A 25190-nucleotide genomic window follows, 5' to 3' on the forward strand; every position below is an offset into this window, starting at 1 on the left:
AAAAAGAATTACTGACCTCAGGCTAGACTCAGGGGACTCGCGTTGGATGCAACCTTGCCCTGCAGAGCTGACTTAGAGCCTGCCTTGGGTTCTGGGGAGGCTTTCAGAAGGACGGCGCTTGCTTGTTTTAATCTTTCTTACCCCTCATTAAGTCTCTTCATTCAGCTCATGTGTTTCCCCTCTTCATTGCTAGTCACCAAATCTCTCTGCAGACCTTTCCTTTGGACTTAAAACTTCAAAAGTTACCCGGAGCTATACAGGTGAAGTGAAGGCGTGGGGCTTTGGGTTTTTGTTTTTTTCACTTTTATTTATAGACTCTTTAACACAATCTTATTGATTTCGGAGAGAAAGGGAGGAAGAGAGAGAGATAGACACATCAATGATGAGAGAGAATCATTGGTTGGCTGCCTCCTGTACACCCCCTACTGGGGATGGAGCCTGCAACCCAGGCATGTGACCTGACTGGGAATTGAACCATGACCTCCTGGTTCATAGATTGATACTCAACCACTGAACCATGCGGCCAGGCTATTTATAAACTTTTTAAAAATACCTTTTTAAGGGCAGTCTTAGGATCTCAGCCAATTGAGAAGAAGGTACAGAGATTCCTATGTAGTCTGGGCCCCCACACATGCATAGCCTCCCTTATTATCAACATCCCCCAAGTGGTAGAGTTTTTTCATTCTCCTTATTCACACTCTGAACTTCTTTACTGCTCCCTCCTTGTCACAAATTGGCAGCTCCCACAGTTTACATTGAGGCATATCTTGTTTTCTCCTTCCATGTTTGCTTCTGCCTCCAAGGTGCTCCTGTTTTTCATAAAACCGTAGAAGCATCTCCTCCCACCATACTCACACCACACACAAAAAACAGTTGGGAAAACATTTTAATTATTCCAGACCACAACACCACTTAACTACAGAGAAGGGAGCTTTAGAGACCCATTGAAGGAAACAAAAGGCTCACCTAAAACCTGAGGGGGTGGCCATAGCCAGTCACTGCAAACCCTGAGCCAGAACCCAGACTCCAGGCCTCCCAGCCCAGTCCTCTTTCTCCTGGGGAGACACTCTTTAGATGCTCTTGCCTTCAGTGAATAACATCTGATAATTCAGTAATGAAACACCTATGGAGGTGTGCATTTAAGGGGGGGAAGGGCGTTGTCCTGGTCCCTCCTATAATGAATTGCTGCTCTAAGACAAATTGCCGTGTGTGTGTGTGTGTGTGTGTGTGTGTGTGTGTGTGTGTGTGTGTGTAGGAGTGGGGGGACCGGGCTGGTGTGTGTTTGTGTATGTGTGTGTGTGTAGGAGTGGGGGGACCGGGCTGGTGTGTGTGTTTGTGTGTGTGTGTGTGTGTGTGTGTGTGTGTGTAAATGGGGGGACCAGGCTGGTGTGTGTGTGTGTGCAGGAGTGGGGGAGGGTAGACTGCATTTCCATAGCTATGATAATAAATTAAAGGACATATACCAATAGAGATGTAGTAGAAAGCAGAGTGGGCTGAGAACCAAGAGCTGGACATGCTGGTGACTTGCTGTGTGATTTTATAGAAATCATGTTTCCTTTCAGGGTCTCAGTTTCCTACTCTATAAAGTGCTATAGTGATGCAGAAATACAGGGTTCTGGGAGAGTCCTTGAAGGCAAGAGGGGACAGAGGGAGGGAAGGAGAAGGGGGAGGAAGCTGAACAGAGGGAGAGACAGGTGAGGGAGGCGAAGGGAGGGGAGTAGAGATAGAGAATGCCTTTTAGTAAGACAGTGAAAAGAAGTTGCAAATTGAAACTGTGAGTCTCATGAGGGCTTTTTACCCCCCCCCCCCATCTTTTGCATTTTTAGTGTTTACACATACTTTGTAATTTGGGGGAATACAAATTGAATGAATGGAGAAGCTGAGATGGCTAACTAGAGAAAAGAGAGCCAGGGGAGAAAGGAGAGAGAGCAAGCACAGCTCGGGAGCACTTGGCCTTCCCACTCCCACTCAGGTAGTCCCCGCACCGCGCTGGACCTTTCAGCCCAGAGCACCTTGGCCACCCGGGCTGAAACCGCCAGGGGGCGCTGCGCCGCGGCCCGCCTGGGCGGGGGGCGGAGCTGCTTTAAAATGCGGTGCCCCGCAGGTTGGCGTCTCATTCCCTGAGCCTGGGAGCAGCCACAGCTTCTCGCACCCCGACTCCAGCGCCAACCCGGACTTGGACCCGGACCTAGAATCTCTCCAGTAGCGCCGCAAGGAGCAGGACTCCCGGCAAAAACTTCCCCCGCTCGGCTCCGCCACCCCCCGGGAGCCCCGACGGAGCCTCTGCAAACTCCACCTGCTGCACCTGCGATCCCGGAGCCAGCCAGGGCGCCCGAGCGAAGCATGGCCAACGCGGGGCTGCAACTGCTGGGCTTCATCCTGGCCTTCGTGGGCTGGATTGGAGCCATCGCCAGCACTGCGATGCCCCAGTGGAAGGTTCACTCCTATGCGGGCGACAACATTGTGACAGCCCAGTCCATCTACGAGGGGCTGTGGATGTCCTGCGTGTCGCAGAGTACCGGGCAGATCCAGTGCAAAGTCTACGACTCCTTGCTGAACCTGAACAGTGAGTGCATTCCCCTCCCCCACAGCTGGGATCCAAGCCCCCAGCCCCCAGAGATTCCGTTCGGGGTAGACGCTATCAGCTGGTTCTGTTATGTGATTCCAAGGTTATCAGTCTTCAGTTTATCAAGTCATTCGATCATGAGAGGAAGTAGAAAGAGCTGCGCTTTGGGAAAAGGGAGGTCCAGGACTAAGCTCTAGTTTTGCCTCTAATTCCCTGGGTAACACTTTTTCTCCTCCTCTAGGTGTGGTTTCATCTAAATTCCAATGAGCGTGGGGTGGAGATTGAGAGGTGAGGGCCAAACTCTGACCTGAGTTCTCAGGCCTCCCCTGGACATTCGGAGATTCTCTGTGAATTGAAGAATGGTAGGGTGTAGACAAGAAAATAGTATGCCTTGAAAAGTTTGGAGCCTGGTAGTTTCTCATATTACTACATGGAGTGCCTCAACTTAGTGCTTCTACCTACATTAGAGTTGGAATCTTTTGTTTCTTTTGATATTTAAGATGCAATAAGTGTGGGAGCCCCCTTTGCACCCCGTTTCATGACTTTTTGAAGAAGCCTCTTGAGATTTCCCTGAAGGTTGGGGATCTTCAGAGGAAGCAGCATTTGTAGGTTATTTGGAAAGTGAAGGTTACTCATGGCAGGTAGGAAAAGGAAGACAAAAAAGAAAAGTTCTGAATAACCTCCCATCATAATCTGAAGGGAAGAATGAAGATACTGAAGCAAAATGCCATTAAGGAGATACAGCAGAGATCAGCTGGGGGAAGAAAAAATTAGCACAAAGAAGGGGTGGCTCTTCTCTCCAAGTTTCCACCTTACACAAAGGATGTTCTCTGTAATGGGTGTTTGCTTCTTATTTCTGTCAAGGTGGAAAGGACTATGTAGAGAGAAATATTCCTAAGGATAGTAGGGAGAAAAGATGACAAGATGGCTCCCTCCCCCCCCCCCCTTTATTATTTTTTAAATAAAGGCCTTTGAGTGCCTCGTCTAAAACTCATTAGATTCCCACTTACCTAGGTAACACCAATTTATGCCAACTGGAGTAACTTCCTTGAGATATTTAGTTGTCATGTAGCATGTGTCTGTTATGCCCTTGAACTAACTTGAAGAAAAGCTTCCTTAGTCTTTGCCTAGATCAGCGGTTCTCAACCTGTGGGTCGCGACCCTTTGGCGGTCGAATGACCCTTTCACAGGGGTCGCCTAAATACATCCTGCATATCAGATACTTACATTATGATTCATAACAGTAGCAACATTACAGTATGAAGTAGCAACGAAAATAATGTTATGGTTGGGGGCCACCACAACACGAGGAACTATATTAAAGGGTCGTGGCATTAGGAAGGTTGAGAACCACTGGCCTAGATAAACAAGTTTACCCACTGGCCCCTTTATGGGCTGAGGGTGAGCAGTGTTGTCATTGCTCAAGTTTATTTCAGTTGCTTGTTCACCTCCCTCATGTGGTTTTGTAAGAAGCCATCTACTTGAGGGTTATTGAATTTGTTTAAATGCCTTGAACACCTGTGGAATCTGGTTAGTCACTGTGTATGGTGGTTTTCAGTGTTGTCATTTTAGATTTTCAAAGTTCCCATTCTAGGACTTCTTTATGCCAGATATAACACGTATATTAGATATGCTCCTTTGTATAATCACGGAATCTCCCCGTGGAAAAATAAATACATGTAAGGAAATGGTGTTAGGAATTTGGGGTTCATGTTGAGGCATTGGCAGCTGGAGAAGGATCGAAGGGCAACTCTAGAGAGGTCTCTGATTCTTATGGTCAAAATAGTTCATTTTCAACATGTTTAAATAGGTCTCTTTAACTTCCTTAAATGACCAATGGAAGCAGATTGATTCACATTGCAAATACTCAACCAGGCCATCCCTACCGATGATAACATGACAAAATGTTTTATTTTCTTTTATTCTTAGTTACTAAAGCTATTACAGTTTTTGAAGTTGTGGTGGAAGAATTAAAACAATGTCCTCCTCATCTCCCCACTACACATTTTGGAGATTTCTGGATCAGAAATATATATTCCAGATCAGATTCCTCTTTTCGTTTTGGTTAAAGCCAGAGATTATTCAAGGTGGGGCTGAGGCCTTTCTCTCAAAACCAATTCCCAGAAGAGGGAACTTTGACTCACAGGCATTCTCCCCAACCTGCAAATGACTCATAGGATGCCTTTGGATGGAGTCCAGAGAACCTGTCTCCATTCCTCCACCTGGGCAGTGGTGCTCACGCCCACCTGATGTAAAGACCTGGGTGGTGATTCATTGACTGGTTTTGGTAGAGTTCTGTCACCTCTGAATGTGAACAGGATTATCTGTATGTATAAGTAGTCTTCCTTGTAAAAAGTGGCATTCCTCGAAGTGATTTTAGGTGAAAAGCTTGGCTAGAAGTTTCCTGAAATTGAACGTTGTTCTCTTTGTCAGTAGAGCCTACTTGGCATCTTAGTGTCAAGATACAAGGATGTATCAAGGCCGAAGCACAAGACACATTAAGATCCCTTGTTCTCCTGCTCTAAATAGTGTAAGCTGTATAAAGAATATTTCCATAAGTGTCTAAAGAGATATAGTGTGCTCAAAACAATGTAGGAAATGAGACACAGGGTGTGTTTTTTATTTAAGTGGTTCTTGCAAAGCAGTTTATGAAAATGTACCTGAGACACTCCCTGGGGAAACAAATGTTGCACTGTGCATTGTGATTTTGCACTGGCAATCCCATCTGCAGTACATGACATTTACTGACATTGATGACTCCTGCAGCTGAAAGTTGGAATATACAAAAGAGAGTGACAGATGCAGTTAGAGTAGGTTTTTCTGGAGTATGCTGTACATCTTGTCTTGTTTTAACCCAATTTTCAAACTTTTAGCAAGCTAGTGTCTAGTTTATGTGCTTAGTTAACTGCTGGTTCTGGCTTGGCTTTAATAGCTAGGGCTTTCCAAAGACTGGGTTTCCCCAGGAGGCTGCATGGTAGGAGGTGTCTAAGCAGAAAAATAAGTAAGCATTTTGTAGGAATGTTGTAGGCAAAATACAAGCACCAGACAAATGGGAGGTTAGACTAGACTCTCTTAAGTCACATCCAACTGTGGGATTCTGTAATTTGTTTATAAGCTCCTCTAACCTGCTCAACTTGCTTTGCATGAATCCACATGTGTGTAGGAGTGCTTAATGAGTATTGGTTGTCGGTGAGGTTGCCCAGTACTCTCACCATGATGTCAGGCTCGATCAAAGAGACAAAATCACTAACTTGGACAGACTTTGAAGCATAGGCAGAGAGGAGGGCACCCTTCACACTTCCTCAGAGTATGCCTGCTGAACCAAGGGTGTTCAAGGAGCCATCGGTGTTCAGATCTGTTCAAGAATTTGATCGGACCTCTGGAATGATAGATGTCAAAACAAAAATCCAGGCTTGAGATCAGAAGTTCATAATTCTTTACCCTGATTTTGCACTAACCAGTCATGTGTGTAATGGCGAACCACTTGGTCTCTCTGGGCTATAGTCTCCCCAATTATAAAATAGGGCAGTGTGGGGGTGGGGTGGGGGGAATTCCATGATTCATTCCTCTCTTCAACAAACGTGAGCTGTCTTGCTCCTGGGAATGCAGCTAAGATGATATATAAGGTGCTAAACTTGATTTCTTCCAGTGCCAACATTCTTTGTAACTAACTGTTGTGATTGAGGGAAAAAGTTAAGTGGCACAGTTAAGGTTTCCTTGTTTGGGATGGAAAGTGGCATAGAGGAAATATAGAAATATAAATGTAATTGTGAGGCAATTATTCAACGGAAGGAAACAAGAAAGGGAGGAGGATGAGAGGAAAGAATGAAGGGAGGGAGGGAGGGAGGGCGAGAGAGAAGGAGGGAGGGAGAGAGAAGGGAAAGAAAAGGAAGAAGGAAAGCAAACTAAAACTGGTTAGGACATTCCAAAAAGTGGTAAGTCCTGCCTCATTTCAGATCACTTCAGTTTCTGACAGTGCTGGTGTTCTGAGGTCACACCCAATGGCCTCCAGCTCATGCAACAATAAAATGGAAATGCTAACAATAAAGACTCTTTGAGAAACTTGGAACTTGAGTAAAAGGGAGATTTTTAACAAGTGAAAAGGCCAGGGTAGTATAGTTCTGTGATGGTCTGTGATGAGCTCATTTAACTGCAGAGGAGACTAGAACAGTTTTGCTCTAGTGACCCAATGTTCAGTTCATTGATTTCCCTATTACTTATTAAGCAACCACTGATTCAAAGAGGGACTATGTGAGAATGCAGATATACTTAAAATCTATGTTGTTTATGAAGTACACAGAGTAGCAATTTAATATTATGGCCGGTAAGTAGCATGAACAATGCCAGACATTTAAAGAAGATTCTGCTCCTTGTATAGTAAAACTTTAGAAAATCTTTAGGAAAAAAAAAAAAATCCCACTTGGCTGTGCCTGTCTTTCTACACTTAATGTTGATCAACTTAACTGTAGTGGATCAGTAATGTCTAACTCATTTCTTGTCTTGTAAGTAGAGATCTTTTTAAATATATTTTTCAGATTATACTTTCAAGTTGCAAGTGGTAAGAACTTCATAGAGTCTTTAATCTCAAGATTATCAGTCTAGCTAAGTATAATTAAAAGACTGCCTTTTCCGTATATTGCTGAATAATGATGAGAAACAATAGTTTAGCTTCTCAAATGTTTGCTAACATTTTCTCTGCAGACAACTTTAGTCCATGATAATATAGAGGTATCTACCAATTTAAAGGGCCAAGAAAAGAACATATTTGTTTTTAGATTTGATTTAATCAAACCAGATCAGAGTTAGTAGTCCAACGCTATACTGTACCTCCCTAGTCCAAAATTTTATTTTGTACCTTTTAAATATTTTTCTTCTCTGCCCTGCTGATCATCATTCCACTAGGAAAAAACTTCCTTGGAAGCTCATAAAATTATAAATATTTTAGAAAAACATTAAAATTAAATCAGATTCAGCAAAAAGTATGAATTTTTCCTCCCTGTATTAGTTATTAGCTTTTAATGTTCTAAACTAAGTCTGATTTTATGTAGTAAGACTTTAGCATCCCTGGGCACTCTAGGGAGGCATTTCTCAGTATTTTTTTCCCAAAGGTTAAGCTTAACACAAGATAGTAATTTTTACTGACCTTATTAGTAGAATTTTAAGGGATAAAGACATGTTCTAATTTAAATTCATTGAACACAGATAGCATGATCTATATAGCTTGTCAGGCACCATTTTTAGTGCTTTGGGTGAGAATATGAACAAATATCTGACCCAAGTCTTCAAGGAGCTCACAATTATATATTTTAGATATCTGACTTAGAAGATTTCCATAGACATTAATTTGAAGGATTCATCTGGTTCCAGGTTAAAACTGTGCAATTTAGATTCTATCTGCACATAAAACCCTCTAACCTGTAACTTCTAACACACTTGCTTACTTTGATTTTTAAACCACTATTATACACACTCAGATAGTGAGTGTTTTGCTGTTATGATTCTCAGCCTTTTTCCTTTGTATTTGTACATCCCTCCCCCCGTCAACATCATGATAGTTAAGAATTAACCCAAATGTCTACAATGAAGCAAAATGAGATTTTGTGTTTGATGCCCATCTAGTATTGTAAAATATAAAGAAATGTCCTAAGTCAATGGATGCCAAGGACATAAATGAAAAAAAAAATTATATATATATATATATATATAATGCTTCACAAAATAGCACTATTGATTTATCAGATTTGTAAAAGTGGAAGAGTGAAATGGGTACGGCATGAATTAAGTGTGGATTTGTCGGGGGAGGGGGCAGAATTTAAAGGGGACAAAATCAAGCAATGAAAACTGTGAATCTTAGATCATTCCAGGTGAGTGCAAAGGGAGTTTTGAAGTAGTTCATCCATGTGTGCTCCCTGCCTGCATGGCTTTATCCAGACCTGACTCATGAGACTGAGGCCCATAGACTCCTCATGAAGAACATCTTGTGATCCAAGTGCTCAGACCTGCCAGACTGGTGGCCTGCTGTTTTTACATGAAACACACACCAGATGATTATTATGGAAGCTGGGTTTGGTTTGAGGCCCTACAGCTCCAACAAAGTGGAAAGCTTGGAGAGAGATCAGAGAAAGAAACAAAAGTGATGAATAAAGAGTCAGGAAATGGAGTATTCACGAGAAAACAAAGTGGAGGTGGCTGAGAAGTGTAGGAGCCTATGCATATTTGAAGGGCTAGCATAGGAAAAATGTTGACTGTGCCCTCTACACCAAGGGTAAACATCCCATCACCCCTTCTTTAAGACCCTCCAGTGACTTCTTATTACACTTAGAATAAACTCCGAACACTTTACCCTACTTTGCAAAGCCCTGCCTGATTTACACCTCTGTGCACTTTGCTAAACCCTCCTCATTTTACTTTCCACATCCTATCATCCGCCAGGAGAGTGACCAGTTGTCCCTGTTGGTGCAGGATTGGGGGTCCTCCCTGGATATAGGACAGGTAGTTTTATTTTTATTTTTCAGTTTATTTTTTATTGTTGACAGTATTAGAGATGTCCCCCATTTCTCCCCTTTGGTCCCCTCCACCCAGGCCCTGCCCCGCACAGGCCTTCACCAAACTATTGTCTGTGTAGCACAAGTAGTTGTAAAACCAAGATAGTCCCAAGTAAATGGACCCCAGGTCACCCTATCCTGCCACATGGATCATCTCCTCTGCCAGTATTCCTTCGCTTTAAATGATTGCCTTCTGAGTGGAATTTGAAATCTGTGTGTGTATAAGAGTTTAGATATTTTCATTTTCATTTTCATTCTTAGTAATGATTGCCTTTGCAAAAACGTTTGGTAAATCAGAAGGAAAGACACACCTACTGGTGGAGTCCTTGGTACTTTCCTCTTCACACCACAGTGGAATATGTGTTTTGATTCAGCAGCTCTTATACCACACTGGAATCTTAAGATAAGTGTGTAGGTAGGGTGCATGTATACCCACACACACACTTATAAGGAGGGGTGAAAGGGAGTGTCTCTGGTTTGCCTTTTAATTAAATCAAGTAAAAATGTATTTGGCTTCCAAAATATCTCTCAAATACAGAAAAAAAAATACCAAAAAAAACCCACACAAAAACATTTGCTACTTCTTAGATAGAGGTTACTGTGATTTTATCAGAGATTGGTTATGGCTGGAATGGAAATATTTAAAAAAAATAAAAATTGAATGATGTTTTAGATCTTAGTGTTAATTAGGATTGGTAATTCAAGGTCTTACCTCTGAAAATACTAAGACTGAGCCTAGGTCTCAATTAGACAATGAGATATAAAACCTTTCTATCATGTCAGACACTTTTGAAGAGCATCAAGAAGTCAACTAGCCAGTTTTTCTCAGTGGATAGAGCATCAGCCTGTGGACTGAAGAGTCCTGGGTTCGATTCTGGCCAAAGACATGCCCAGGTTGTGGGCTTGATCCCCAGAGAGAGGCATGTAGGAGGCATCCGATCAATGATTTTCTCTCATCATTGATGTTTCTATCTCTCTCTCTCTCCCTCTCCCTTCCTCTATGAAATAAAAATATATATTTTTAAAAAGAAGTCAATTGTTCCAACTCCCTGATAAGAGATACCATCACTCACACTTTACATGATAGAATCATGGTCCCAAAGAATAATAAGTAGCTTACTGAAGATAGCATGGTTTGGTTTGATGTAAATAGTATTTATATATGCAGAAATACTTGTCACGTGTGAGCACTGCCAGTGAGATAATGATCTTCATGTGGAGGAAGTAAATCTAGAATTAATCAAACTCATCTTGCCAGCATAGTTTCAGTTTATTTTCTCTAAGTCTGTGCCTTTATGCCACAATGATGGTGCCATGGTTTTATCCTTTAGGAAACATACTGGCATAACCTCGGCCCCCTGCCCCCATCTGTGTGATCATGACTTAGTTTGCAATGACAATAACAGGAAATCAGAAAATGAATGGAGCCCTGAGAAATGCTCCATTGAATTATTGTCTGCTATTTGACAACATGACAATGAAAACAGTCATGGCGATAGCTCTGAATATGAATCCACTATGCTCTAAAGTAACATGGGAAAGGTTATTTAGTTTTGTTCTAAGAAAATGACACTCATATTCCCCAAACTCACCTCAGTCACTTGAGATACAAATGCTGTTTATTCAGCCATGATAATCAATGAGAAATTCATTTCTTATCTTCCCAATTCACCTCTGTCTTTTCTGAAGCCTGATGGCTGGGGTATAAAGCTGTTGACTATTACCAAGGTATATTAATATTATAAATGGTTTAACATTAAGGATAAAACATATGATTATATTTCAAAATTAAAATACTCCATTAGTAAGGATTAAAGATGTATTAGATCAGATAACCCTATTGAACCAGATCATTATTTTTCCAGAGGAATTTGACTTTAATGTTAAAAACATAAGATGTTGGAGCCTAAGGGCTTCTTATCCATTATCCAGCCAGTTGTTGGGTTTTCTGGAGAAGAAACTAAGTTGCTTACCTACAGAAACATCACTAGAACTGGGATCTCCTGACTCCCAGTTTAAATTTCTTTCTTCAATACAACATTGAAATATACTTGGTCTTCTACCACTCTTCTCTTATTGGTCTATATATGATTAATTTTACATGTTCTAAAATATTTTCTGCCAGGCACTTTGCAAGCAACCCGTGCCTTGATGGTGGTTTGCATCCTCCTGGGACTAATAGCTATCTTTGTGGCCACTGTTGGCATGAAGTGTATGAAGTGCCTGGAGGATGATGAGGTCCAGAAGATGCGGATGGCTGTCATTGGAGGCGTGATATTTCTTATTGCAGGTAAGACAGGCCCTGCCCCTCTTTCTAAACTGTCTCTGGCATGGTTTTATCTTACTAAACTATCTCTGGCACGGTTTGAGATTTAGCTTTCCATTTCCTTAGACAATGTTGGATTTCTTGCACATGAATTGATTTATTTCAGTCCTTTTTAAATCTGAAGACATGGAAACCTTAAGTCCAGCTGACTTTCACATTCTCAAAGAGGAACCAAATGAAAATTTGAGATCTGTGCTCACAGTGAACAGGTCTATTATTCTTTCTGGTTTCAGTTGCCAACCGGTTTATTAGAACCAGTTTCCCCAGGTGAAGAGCAAGCTCTCCTATCTAGCAAACCCTAAGGAACAACTCTATTTACATAGAAAATTTTCATGGCATCCCCACAGACAACATATGGCAAGGATGGGGAGTAGTAAGAGAGAATATAAAGAATGTGTGAATCAAGTAGGTGTGTGAGGAATGGATGGGGTTGGGATTATTAGAGGAAAATGAGAACATCATTTCAGTTGGGTAGATCTAATTCCAAAATAAACAGGATGTACCCATAGGTCAGTGAAGAGAAAGGCCAATTAGAGTGGAGGTAGAAGGTGGCATGGAGTGGAGGTAGGAAATTGGGTTAAATGAATTAAGAATGAAAACAATACAGAGAGGCCTTGAAAAAGACCAATATATATTTGTTGACTTACTGAAGTATTGCTTAATGAGTTAGATATGTGACCTTTAAGAAAATGAGAACCAGAGAAAGGCATGGCAGTTCCATTTTAGTGTTATAATAAGCTTATTTTAAATAAGATTGCATGTATGTGTATAAAATAGTATTTAATATATAGTCTATTTTTGAAGTAAACTATTATATACTGTACATAATATAGTAGTCTATTGGTTTGAAATGACACCAATGACATAATATATCTCTAGGAGAAACCAGAATTAGACTTTCTTTTCTTATTTCCTCTTTGACAAAAAACCTTGTAAGGGCCTTTGCCCCAGCATGATATTGGATTTAACCAATAATGAAGAGTGACTGTGGCTTTGCTAAAGATTTGGCTAGTTGAAAGTCACCAGTCTTTCAGTTTTCCACATTAGCCCTCCCACCCCTCTGCAAAAAAACCACACACACCCCCATGGATGGTGCTTTAATTCCCAAAAGTTTAATTTTACATCAAAGGCTAGGAATAAATTTACTGCATAGCACCCTTCCGTTGCTTACCTTTTTGTAACTTCCCTGAACGATTGCCTCACTCTCAGTTCAGTTTAGTAAGGGATTTCCTAGGGAGTGAGGGTCGAAAGTTCCAAAGTAGTCTCATGATGCATCTGAACAGCCAAAAGCACTCATGTTTTCTGTCAAGTATTTGAGGAAATTAACTTGGACACATTTTTTTTTTTTTGAGGTAGAGGAAAATGGAGCATTGAAAAATTTAATCTGTCTATATTGATGGTTTCTTAGAATTACTATGAAAGAAAGTTATTTAATTTATTTGGATTAGAAACATCAAGATATTTTATACTTCTTTCAAATGATAGAATGAATTATTTTGATTAAGTAGATTCTTTGGTATTACTAAAATATGAAATAAATGGAAAACTGGGAGTGTGCTGTATACATTTACCTGTTGTGGCACATCTCAAGGCAATATCTGGCAGGTCTGGCCAGTGGAACAGTAGGAATTTGGGTGGTCTGGACCATTCTGAGACAGTTTCTGCTCTTCCCTGCTACCTAGCCACTTACTATCCTTTTGATCCTACAGAAATGTAAATTTTGCTCTTTGGTCAAGAAGAATATAGAAGGGTTTTCATTTCCCCTTTTTCAAGTGACTCATTTATAGTAATAAGGACATTGGTTTTATGAAAAGTAATTTAGTACACTAATGTGTAACAATATCTTTGAAGATCATAAATGACATGAACCTCCTGAATTGTTTCCAAAAATGCTTTATTGGTGCCAGTGACCTTGAACTATAAATGAATAAGATGACAGAGTACAACCTGTGCCTAACTCTGACCTAATGTTTTGGTCTGTCTTAACAGAATACTTGGAATAAAACAGGTCTTAACTTCTAATGTCTCTAAATTAAAATTGTCTAAAATTGACTAAATTCAAAATGTCAGCATTGTTGGTGAGATTTAATTCTTGTAATGGGCTGTATATTTAATTCTTATCAATGTAATGGACTGTATATTTATGCTCAGTGTTCCATAATGATTAACAGTCTTTTGTTTTTAATTTCTCTAGGTCTAGCTGCTTTAGTTGCCACAGCATGGTATGGCCACAGAATTGTTCAAGAATTCTATGACCCCATGACACCAGTCAATGCCAGGTAAGGCTATTCATGTGTAAAATAGCTTGTTTTCTGAGAAAATACTCTTTTTATGTTCTGCAAAGTCCAGCTAGTGTCACAGCTTCCAAGATTTGCTTTCTGGAATTTTATGTCAAACTTAAAAATAATTTGAATGGCCTGTGATGCATGTTAAAATAAGTTTGATAATTGCTTTAACCGCCCATATGAATGATAGAACATACTTAAGGTAGAAAAGTTGTAAGCTTTATATTTTGCAACTGTGTGTTGGGCCTTTTCTCTTTTTTCTTTTTAATATTAATAAATTTGAAATGTACTTTTTGAAGTATATTGTGATGCTTACAATACTTAATTGTGATTTTTTGTCACTAACACACAGCTTATGATTGAAAAAATAGTACTTACTACTCTATGCCTTAATGAATAATACTTCATTCTCATTAGTTTGACTTTATTTATGAAAAGAAGTTTATTTATGAAAAAATAAGTTGTGATACTACTTTGAAATTTTCTGTTCCATTACAACAATAAAATTGACTTTCCAAAGGTCAACTTTCTTAATATTGCAAGTTGTGGAAGTTCAAGGGCTGATTCCTGGCTCTCATGTAACAGCACTCTTTGATCAGGGACAAGGCTCTTTGTCTCACTGCGTTCATGTCTTTAAAGCCTAATAACTACATTCGGAGTCAGGATGTTAAGATGTAATTATTGTTTGTGAGTGTCAGGATGAATAGATGAAAAATCCCAGTGGTTGGATAGATAAGGTGTGATTCTTTTTATATAATCACCCACATACAGGAGGATACACAGTGCAATGATTGTGCTGGAGCCCTTCCCATAAGATTTACAATGTAGGGACAGAGACTGCCGGAGGTCAATAGGCTAACATTTTACTAGTAATGGATGTGAAGAGCAGTTTATAAATTGCTAGGCACGGTACACATGTTATTTTCATGTCTCAGATGATCCTGAAAGGAGTCCAGTAAGGAAGATTGGATTATCCCCTTTAAGAGAAGCAGAAACTGAGGTCGAAAAGTGAAATTACTAGCACATAATTGCAGCAGTTGAGAGTTTGCATTTGGATCCGAACCCAGGCCTCATAATTCTAGATATAGCTTTCTCTACTTTTGTTGTCTACCATCAGACACAGATCCTCTCCCCAAGAGTCTGGCTTAATACATCCACTTAGATCAGCTTAATCTAGAATGCTCCATGGATTGCTTAGAAGTCTTTTTTCTAAACCATAAATTTCATATTTCAGTGTTTATAGGTACCTAGGATAAACTATTAAAAACTCTAATGGATGCCCTGGCCAGTTTGGCTCAATGGATAGAATGTTGGCTTATGGATTGAAGGGTTCTGGGTTTGATTCCGGTCAAGGGCACATTCCTTGGTTGCAGGCTCAATCAAGGGCGTGATGTGTCTCTCTCACATCGATGTTTCTCTGTCTCCTCCTCCTCCCTTCCACTCTCTCTAAAAATCAATGGAAAAATATCCTCATGTGAAGATTAACAACAACAACAAATAAAAACTCTAATGGTCTAGCACTTTAGGAGTTTCTTTATACTAGTAGAATATGGTTGTATGTGTTGATAGCATGACTTGTTAAGCTTGAGCCTAGAAATCATAGTTCAAACCTGACTCCTAAAGTATAAACAGATGCTTTACAAGTCTCCTACATATGGAAAAGTCTTTGGAAATATTTGTGCAATTGACCTGGTGTTGCATGCTGTATTGCCTGATCTACTATTGCAAATTGTCAACAACTGTAATGTAAACATTCTTGTGTGTGCAAGCACAAACCTGAAAGTACTTCCCCCAGGAATCATGGGGGATTGTTTTCAGTGGGAAAAAAATATAATGAGATTTCTAATTACATTAGAAAACTTTCCAGTGATTCATTGATTAAGCAAATGTGTTATCTTTTCCTCTCAGGTATGAATTTGGCGCGGCTCTCTTCACTGGCTGGGCTGCTGCTTCTCTCTGCCTTCTGGGCGGTGCCCTACTTTGCTGCTCCTGCCCCCGAAAAACATCTTACCCAACACCACGGCCCTATCCCAAGCCTGCACCTTCCAGTGGGAAAGACTACGTGTGACACAGAAGCAAAACAAGACAACCCTGGAACAAATAGAAAATGGACATTGAAATACTATGATTGACTTTAAGACCTTGAACTTTGACTATTGTCATCTGAACTGCGGTGTTATTAAAAAAGAAAACTACACATTTTTTAAAAATACCCATTGCTAAAAATGACTAAGTCTTATCTCCTTTCCTTAATACAGGAGGGAAGCCTTTTCCATGTGTATTACTGCTTCCCACTGAGTAATCATCTTAAATGTGGGGAGGGGTGCTCCTTAATTATAGATATGTATATAGACATGTTTTTCTATAAAAAATTAGTTAGTAAAATCTCTTATTATGTTGGCATCAACATAGTTGAAACATATCTAAAATATATATATATTTAAGTCTATATTGATTAAATAAGCAGTTTCTTTGGTTTTTGCCTCTTCTTTCTATATGTACACACATATAATAGGTCAGATATCATTTACCCTCCTTAATCAGGTTTTAGTGTCTTTGACATAAGACCTAAACTACTAAGCAAGTATAAATTCTTTCCGTTCCTCACATGTGCCCTTTTCATGTAATTATTTTCCTTTTTTTTTTTTTACCATGATCTTACAACACTTGCTTTGTCATCAGTCAATCATTCTTCATGCCTTTATTTGTTTTGTTTTTTTTAATAGGTTGGGCTTAAACTTTTAAATCTAGCAACATATTTCCTAAGCATATTATTTAATTTCTAAAATCAATAAGTTTCTCTTATAACTCAGAGTTTTGGGGGCAAATCTTTCTGCATGGCCAGATGATATACTCCTGTTGACCTTCCCACCTCATCTCTGCATTCTGACCTGTTACACTCTTGTTTGCTTTGAAAATATTTGCCTTTTTGAGCAAGTGTGTGCTGCTTTCCCAGTGTTGTAACACAATTTCATTGATTGAATTTTTAAGGTATTTATTTACCGGTGTATCCCTCCAAACTATCTTTTCTGCCCCCTCTCTCCTCAGCTATATGCTTTCTCATACACAATTATCATATAGTTACCTGTTCCCAGAGAAATATGGTCTGTTTTTCTGCATGAAGTGCTAGATTTTCTGTAGTGATAATCTGGTGACAAATATTCTCTCTGTAGCTGTCAGCAAGTCACTTATTCTTTCTCCTCTTTTCCCATCTGTTAAATTGAGATAATGATACTTAACTATCTGGTGGAGGTGGTGTTATGACTATTAATTAGTTGGTGTTATGCTCATTCTTTAAACATGAAATATGTCTGAGTAGTGTTTTTATTTGCTCAATTGGTGGTTAGAACTCATTGAACCAAACCTGCACACGCCTTCACACTGTTTGTATCTTCCTTTCCACTCCAGTCCATTTCCTTTCTCTCAGCTGCACCAATCATGTTGGCGGGACTCTGTTCCATTTTAACAATTGCTCTTAGTTTTCCAGTCAGTGGAAAATGCTCCTTTACTGAACAAGATGATATAATGAAAAGGGAGTTGGTGTTGGTGTCTGGAGACCTGATTTGAGTCTTGGTGCTATCAGTTACTGTCTGAGTTGGCCTAGATTTATTGTTTCATCTGTAAAAAAGGGATTGTGATTCCTGGCCTGCCTACCTCACAGGGCTTTTGTGGGAATCTGGTAAGATAGAATATGTGCAAATGTGGTTTGTAAGGTGAAAAGTGCTATAATAAAGGAAAGAAGTAAGGATTTTAAGTGCATAAATTTGGGATTACTTTTCAAATGACTGAAAAGATAAATTTTAAGGAATGGGTTTCTTGCCATAACCAATCTCTCAAGTAATGAGACACTATAGAGACATTCAGCTTACTAAATGAAGTGGATTCTAAGGAAGTCGGGTTCTTCAGTGTGGCCTGATGCTTTTTTTGTGGCTAAGCTTTTTTCCTCTTAAGCATGCAGACTTAAACCTATGACAAGTCTGCAGTTGTAGTGGGTAAAACAGAAGTGTAAGTATTGGCAAAGCCAAAGTATGGAAGGTTTTTTGAATTATAATAACTTGCAAGGATATTCAAGGTGCATATTCGTTAAGTGATGCCTTCTGACAGTGCTGTTAGGTATTGCTAACACTGATAGGTTCGTTTGGGAATGGTCATTCATAGTGAAACCACACAGGAAAGTTATCCAGAGGACTGTATCATTATCATATGAGGATTTGAACCTAGTAACTTTCAGTCTTCCAACCTGAGTCTATGCTTCGGCATAACTCAGAGAGCCTTTGCAACATACATAAATCCTAACAATGTGCGAGTGTAAACGCATGTGGTTTACTAGTTGCTAAATTCTGCAAAAACAATCTATAATCCAAAATCACCACCATGATTGTTACACCAGAAGTTAGTCAATTTTGATATTTTTGTATTCAGTTACTGTACCTTAAACAAACCCAATGAATATTTTGGGATTTTGTAATGGAAATTTGTATAAAGCATTATTCTTTTTCAATAATTGTTGGGTGTTTTTTTTTAATAAAAACATAGATCCTTGGCTTGTTTTTCTAATTATTATTTCAAGATTGCCATGCTTGGAAGAGAAGAGGACTTGGGATAGGATCTGCCTCAGTCTAAAAGCTTTGGGCCTCTGGGTCATCTTTCACATATTTGAGTGACTCCCTCTGTTAGAATGCCCTGTTTCTCTCAAACTAAGTTCCTTCACCATCAAAGCTGGTGATAAGGGAGGATGCCAAAAGAAGTTAATTGATGTTCCTCAACCAAAAAAAGGGGCCATACTGTAATGAAAGGCTGAATGATAACATAACCAACTGTGAAGCACCCTGTAAGCTCCAGGGGGTTGTGTTCCTCACAAGGTGGAAGAATGAAAGATTCATTATAGTTTTTGTAACAATTACAGTCAAAACTACCTCTTAAGAAAGCAAGTGATGAAATGAATTCACTGGTAGTCTAAAAGTATCAGTAATTGATAGAGCCTTAATTATAGGCTCTCCCTGGGCAATTTTCACAGTAAAGATGGGTCTGTAAACAAAGGATTGTAGCTCTCTGTGGACTCTCCAGCATTAGCATGATAGGTTAGAGACTACGATGATTGTCAGCTTGATTTGAACCCTCCTTAAGTTAAGCAAACTCACCAGAATCCTACTCTCTACCAATTTAAATATCTGAAGGTGGGGCCTGGGCCAAGGAGGCCAGTGTAGCTGAAATGGATTAAGCTAGAAAGAGGGTATCAGAGATAAAGACATGAAAGGAAGAGGAATTCAAACTGTATAGGTCATGGTGAACCGTTGTAAGGACTTCATTTTTCTCTCAGTAAAAATATAAAGATATTGTTATATATATTTTGAGCGGGGGAGACACAAGATCTAAACTATGATGTAATAGGATCACTTAATCTGTTGTGTTACGAATAGACTTAAAGAGGTCAAGGAGAGCAGAGCATTCCAATAGAGGTCATTACAATAATGACAAATAATGGGTAGTAATAAGTTGTTAAATCTGGATATTATTTTAAAGTAGAGCAAAGAGATTTTACTAACTAACTGGATATGAAGTGTAAGCTTTAAAAAGGAATAGTCAGAGATGATTCCAAGATTTTTGGCCTCAGCAATTGATGGGAGAGAGCTACCAAAAACCAAGAAAGGGAAGACTATAGGGGAGCAGGTCTGAGGAGAAAATTAGCAGTTTCACTTTGGCTATGTTAGGTTTAAGATGCCAAATGCATATCCAAATAAGAGATGTTCAGTAGGCAGTAGAAAGAGAAAAAGAAAACAGGAGTGTAGAGAACTGTAATGAAGAAAGAGTTTTCAGTAAAAGAGAGTAATTAAACAGTTTCATATGGTTTATCAAGTTGAAAAATATATCACAGTCTTTGGACATTTAAGTTGATGGCTAGGCTAAAAGGTCAATAATGGACTAATAGGTTTGGGAAACCTAAACCTATTTGGCCATTATTGAATCTTTTATCATCTTCCAAATTATGTATTACATTATTCTCCTTAAAACTATTCTCAAAGAAGTATGGTATAGTAGAGTCATAGGCCTTCCTTGGATTTTAGAGCCAACTGACTAGCACTACCTTTTAATTATTACATTTTAATAATTTAATATAGCTGAAATAAAATGTGTCAGTTTATGTATTCTGGGAAGCAGGGCTCCAGAACAGAATTAGAATTGAAAAATATGGAATGCTAATGTCTATGACAGAGCAAAGAAATATGTTATGAAACAAATTCTTAGCCAACTTCCATTTTTATGTCTCATTGGATAGAATGGTTTCCCGTGGTTGCACTCAGCAGCAAATGAAGTTGGGATATTTAGTTTCATAGATGGGCACACTACTGCCCATTAAAATCAGATTTTGCCTGCCTCATTAGCTCTGTGGCCTTGACCAAATTACTAATATCTCTCTGGCTCAGTAATAATATGTGTTCAACTTAACTCCCAAAGTTTTGGTGGAAGCCAAATGACATAATATGTGCATCCTTTGCAAACCAAAAATACTGCACAAATATAAGGGATTGGGGTTCACAATAATAATTCTTTTTGTGAAATGAAAGACTTTATCTTGACCAGTTCAAGTGCACAGTTAATTGTGTAGGATCCTTTCCCTGATTTCAACTATCACCTACCTCAATGTACATCTTCCACTACACTATATGGACTCAGCATTGAGAGTCCCATGTTACAGAATTAAGAAGCTAGAGGTCATAATACATCATATAGACGAACACATTTCCTGATGGTGTCACTTTCAGAAAAGAATAAAACTGAAAAAATAGATACAATAAAAATAATGTCTAGTGAAACCATTTTACTATTTTACTTCCTCATGAGAAGTTGGAAGCAAAGCAATGTTACTGAAATATCAGTAAAACTACCACCTTTTCAGTTCAACATTTATTTAGGGCTTATGATATGCCAAATCCTGATCTAAACACAGGGCTGTATAGAGAGTTGGGTAAGACAGTTTCTTTCTCAGAGCCACCCTGTTGCAGCACCCCAGTGGCACCATTCTCATTGTGGTCTATATGAACAATGCTCCCTAGAGGCTTTGTAGTGTATAGTCCAAAATACTACACACAGGGGCCTTGAAAACAGAAATTCTGAGAAAAATATAAATATGTACATATACAACATGAGAAAAAACTTGAATGACCACCAATAACCAGTGAAAAAAATTGATTTTACATTCTTCATATTGGTAAAAATTATAAAATCCAGAAATATCAAGGATTGGCTAAGACATGAAGAAATGGGTCCTCATCCTTATTTAGAAGCAGAAGTTGGTAAACTGCTATAGAGAGTCCATTTCAAACATCTAGTAAAATTGCTCCTTTCAATGTGGTCCAGTAACTTGAGATACATAACTTGAGATATATAACCTTGAGAAACTAATGCAAGTGCTTATTGTGTTGGTGTTATAATAAAGGATAAATTATTATTTTTTTAAATATATTTTATTGATTTTCTACAGAGAGGAAGGGAGAGAGACAGAGAGCTAGAAACATTGATGAGAGAGAAACATCGATCAGCTGCCTCCTGCACATCTCCTACTGGGGATATGCCCGCAACCCAGGCACATGCCCTTGACCGGAATCGAACCCGGGACCCCTCAGTCCGCAGGCCGACGCTCCATCCACCGAGCCAAACCGGCTTTGGCAAGGATAAATTATTGATATTAGGTGACAAGGGAACCCAGAGGCAGAAAACAGTTAATAGCCTCAAAAATTCTGTGAAGTCTAGCAGTAAGGGAATCATTGAGGGATGGTCGAAAATCCACCATCTGATCATTTCACTACACCAGCTACTGTAATCCAAACTACCATCAGCTTGAACTTAGATCAATGGAATAACCTCCCAATAGATACCTTGCTTCCAGGCCTGTGTTCTACCATCTCTACTACCAATAGCAACAGCAGTGATCCTTTGAAGACATAAAATAATTCTCCAGTCTCCCAACTGTACTAAATATTCCTACAACAAACTTAAAATAAAAAGTAATACCCTGGTCTTTGGCTCAGTGGTTTGGTTAGAGTGTTGGCCCATGGGCCAAAGGGTCTCAAGTTTGATTCCTGATCAAGGACACACACCTGTGTTGCAGGTCTGATCCCAAGCCCCAGTTGGGGCATGTGGGGGAGGCAACTAATTGATGTCTCTCTCTCACATTGATCTCTGTCCTCCCCCAATCCTTTACCCTCCCTTCCACTCTCTCTAATAATCAATGGGGGGAAAAATATTCTCAGGTGAGAATTAAAAAAAAAGTTATACTGGTTACCTTCCCATCCTCATCCCTCATACTGTCTTCCTAAATCATCCTGTGCCAACCAGTCTGGTCTCCTTGCTTTTCCTGTGATGCCCATAAGCTTCTTAAATTTGTTTTTCTCCCAGAAAAATCACAAATATCACCCTGTCAAAAAAGATTTGTCTGCTCACCCTATATAAAATAGAACTCTATCTCTCTTTATTCACTTCTTCTGCTTTATTTTTTCTTATAATATGACAAGAATGGAAAAAGAATATATATGTATTTATGTGCTAGTATCTTGTTGGATTGTCCCATAGAATAAATGCTCTCTGAAGACTGGGGATTTATTTATTTATATGCATTCTTTGCATATAAATGCATTCTTTGCATAAATATAATATGTCATTTAATCATTGTATCACAGATGCCTAAATCAGTGCCTATTCCATAGTCAAGCTTAAATAATAATTAGTAAATAAATTAATAACTAATGAATAGTGATTAATTTAATGAGGAGCACATAAGCCAAATTGAACCAAAGAGACTTGATTCTTTTATTATAATTATTAATAAAATTCTCTTTAAAAGTTGCTAGATAAAAAGATAAGAGCCTAGATAGAGCAAATAATACTAATCTATAATAATAAAAGTATAATATGCTAATTAGACCAGACATCTTTCTGTATGTCCTTCCAGACTACCTTCCGGACGAAGCCAGGACTGCGAGGGAAGCCCAGGTCCCGAATGCTGGAGGGAAGCTGGTGCCAGCAGGTAGGGGGAAGAAGGCCTACTCTTGCACGAATTTTGTGCATCAGGCCTCTAGTAATAACAATAATAATAATAATGATGATAATCCTATCTGATAAAAGAGAAACATGGTAACTGGTGTACAACCGCTACCCTTCCCATTGGCTAATCAGCGAGATATGCAAATTAACTGCCAGCCAAGATGGCGGCCGGCAGCCAGGCAGCTTGAAACTAACATGAGGCTTGCTTGCTTCAGTGACGGAGGACTCCAACATTCCCCGCCTGCCTTGCTGGCCTCTGAGCTTGCAGTTTAAGAAACATTGTAAAAAATATAGAACCTAAACAAAACCCCAGAAACCTGCTTTCAGCGAGCCCAGGATCTCAGAGCTGGAGTTATACATTGTTTCGATTATAGAACCGAAACAAACCAGATACCTTCTTTCAGCAGCAGAGGCCTCAGAGCTGGAGCCAGAGCTAAAGCTGGCCCACAATAAAAGAAAAAATAGAAAAAAAGGAGCAGTTGGGAGCTTCAGTCGGCCTGAAAACAGCCCTCAGCCCCTCACCCAGACTGGCCAGGCACCCCAGTGGGGACTCCCACCCTGAAGGGTGTGTGACCAGCTGCAAACAGCCATCATCCCCTCACCCAGGCTAGCCAGGCACCCCAGTGGGGACCCCTACCCTGATCCAGGACACCCTTCAGGGCAAACCAGCCAGCCCCACCCATGCACCAGGCTTCTATCCTATATAGTAAAAGGGTATTATGCCTCCCAGCACCGGGATCAGCGGAGCCAAGAGGCCTCCCGGCACCGGGATCAGTGTGACAGAGGGCAGCGCCCAAACCCCCTGATTGCCCTGTGGCTCTGTGTGTGACAGGGGGCGGGGCCACAACCTCCCTATCCGCCCTGCTCTGTTCATGACAGGGGAAGGCGCCCCAACCCCCTGATCAGCCTTGCTCCGTGCCTGATAGGGGGGAGCTCCCCAACCCCCTGATCGCCCTGCAGCTCTGTGTGTGTGACAGCGTCCCAACCCCCGCCCCCATGGGCCCTGCTCTGTGTGTGACGGGGTAGAGCCATAACCTCCCCATCGGCTCTGCCCTGAGTGTGAGAGTGGCTGCGCCCCAACCACCTGATCCGCCCTGCCCTGAGTGTGACAGGGGGCGGTGCCCCAACTCCCCTATCGGCCCTACTCTGTGAGTGACGGGGGGAGCTCCTCAACCCCCTGATCAGCCCTGCTCTGTGCATGACAGGGGGGAGCTCTGCAACCCCCTGACTGACCCTGCTCTGTGTGTGACAGGGTACGGAGCCCCAACCCCCCTGATGGGCCCTGCTCTGTGTGTCACAGGGGGTGGCGCTGCAACCTCCCCATCCACCCTGCCTTGAGTGTGACAGGAGGCGGTGCCCCAGCCCCCCAACTGGCCCTAGCCTGAGCGTGACTGAGGGTGGCATCACAACCTCCCAATCTGCCCTACTCTGTGCATGACAGGGGGCGGCGCCCCAACTCCCCAATCGGCCCTGCTCTGAGCCCGACCAGGGGCTGCACCTAGGGATTGGGCCTGCCCTCTGCCACCCGGGAGCAGGCCTAAGCCAGCAGGTCATTATCTCCCGAGGGGTCCCAGACTGCAAGAGGGCACAGGCCGGGCTGAGGGCCCCCCCCCCCGAGTGCACAAATTTTTGTGCACCGGGCCTCTAGTAATAATAATAATAAAGCCATTTCTGAGGAAAGCAGAAATGCAGGATGAGGAGGAACAGAACCAGATAACAATTCAAGCCCTCAGTCCAGCCATGCTTAGACCTAGCTGTGACTCCAGACTTTTCAGTTATGGGCACCAACAAATTTCTTGTTTTCTTAATTCACTTTGACTTCAATTTCTGAAATTTGCTTTCTGAAATTCAATTTCTGAAAGCGTCCTGACTAATATAATTATCAATCTCTTCATATACAAAAAGGTAAACTGAGATCTGGAAAAAGGAAGAGTTTTGATCAAAAGGAAGAGCTAAGATTTAAGTTGGATCTTCTGAGTCCAAATCCTGTTTTGTTTTTTCACTCTATTGCTTATTTGGCTGCACACATTGATTCAAACCCTCCCATGGTCACAGGTTGTTGTACATTTACAAAGCAGCCTAGTATTAGGGCCAGGAATCCTAGGAAATTAAGTAGGTTAAGATGAAGTCCCCTGTGTTATTTAATCTTTTTAAATTTAAACTGCTACTTCACTGTGCAGGATCCTACTGAGGGAAAAACAAAAAAACAAAAAACAAGGAAAAATACCCACAAAAACATAAATCCTCTAAAGAAAATATTAGGGTTAATCCTCTCAGTCAAACTTAAGCTATAGATTTGCTAGAAAAGGAAAATTCCTTTTATAAAGACTTGTTTTTCTCAAAAACTTGTAACATTCATGCTTTTTTCTCTTGCTTATTGCACATCATAAATCTTTTAATTCCCTGCATCCTGATGAATGTAACCC

The 25190-nt window shown here is 40.4% G+C and overlaps 1 protein-coding gene across 1 annotated transcript; it reads left to right on the forward strand.

Annotated features, from left to right (window-relative positions):
* The first annotated feature begins 2101 nt into the window (after window positions 1–2101).
* On the forward strand, window positions 2102–18265 carry CLDN1 (claudin 1). Its single transcript, XM_036347920.1, has 4 exons — window positions 2102–2566; window positions 11237–11401; window positions 13632–13716; window positions 15631–18265. The coding sequence occupies exons 1-4, from the start codon at window positions 2344–2346 to the stop codon at window positions 15788–15790; spliced, it is 633 nt and encodes a 210-aa protein (XP_036203813.1). The 5' UTR covers window positions 2102–2343; the 3' UTR covers window positions 15791–18265.
* The last annotated feature ends 6925 nt before the right edge of the window (window positions 18266–25190 follow it).

Source organism: Myotis myotis, unplaced genomic scaffold (assembly GCF_014108235.1).
Source record: "Myotis myotis isolate mMyoMyo1 unplaced genomic scaffold, mMyoMyo1.p scaffold_m19_p_2, whole genome shotgun sequence".
NCBI classification, from domain to species: domain Eukaryota; kingdom Metazoa; phylum Chordata; class Mammalia; order Chiroptera; family Vespertilionidae; genus Myotis; species Myotis myotis.

Coding starts and splice junctions, on each gene's coding strand:
- CLDN1 (XM_036347920.1), top strand. CDS start 2,344: ATGGCCAACGCGGGGCTGCAACTGCTGGGCTTCATCCTGGCCTTCGTG. Junction 2,567..11,236: donor CTCCTTGCTGAACCTGAACA/GTGAGTGCATTC, acceptor ATTTTCTGCCAG/GCACTTTGCAAGCAACCCGT. Junction 13,717..15,630: donor ATGACACCAGTCAATGCCAG/GTAAGGCTATTC, acceptor TTTTCCTCTCAG/GTATGAATTTGGCGCGGCTC.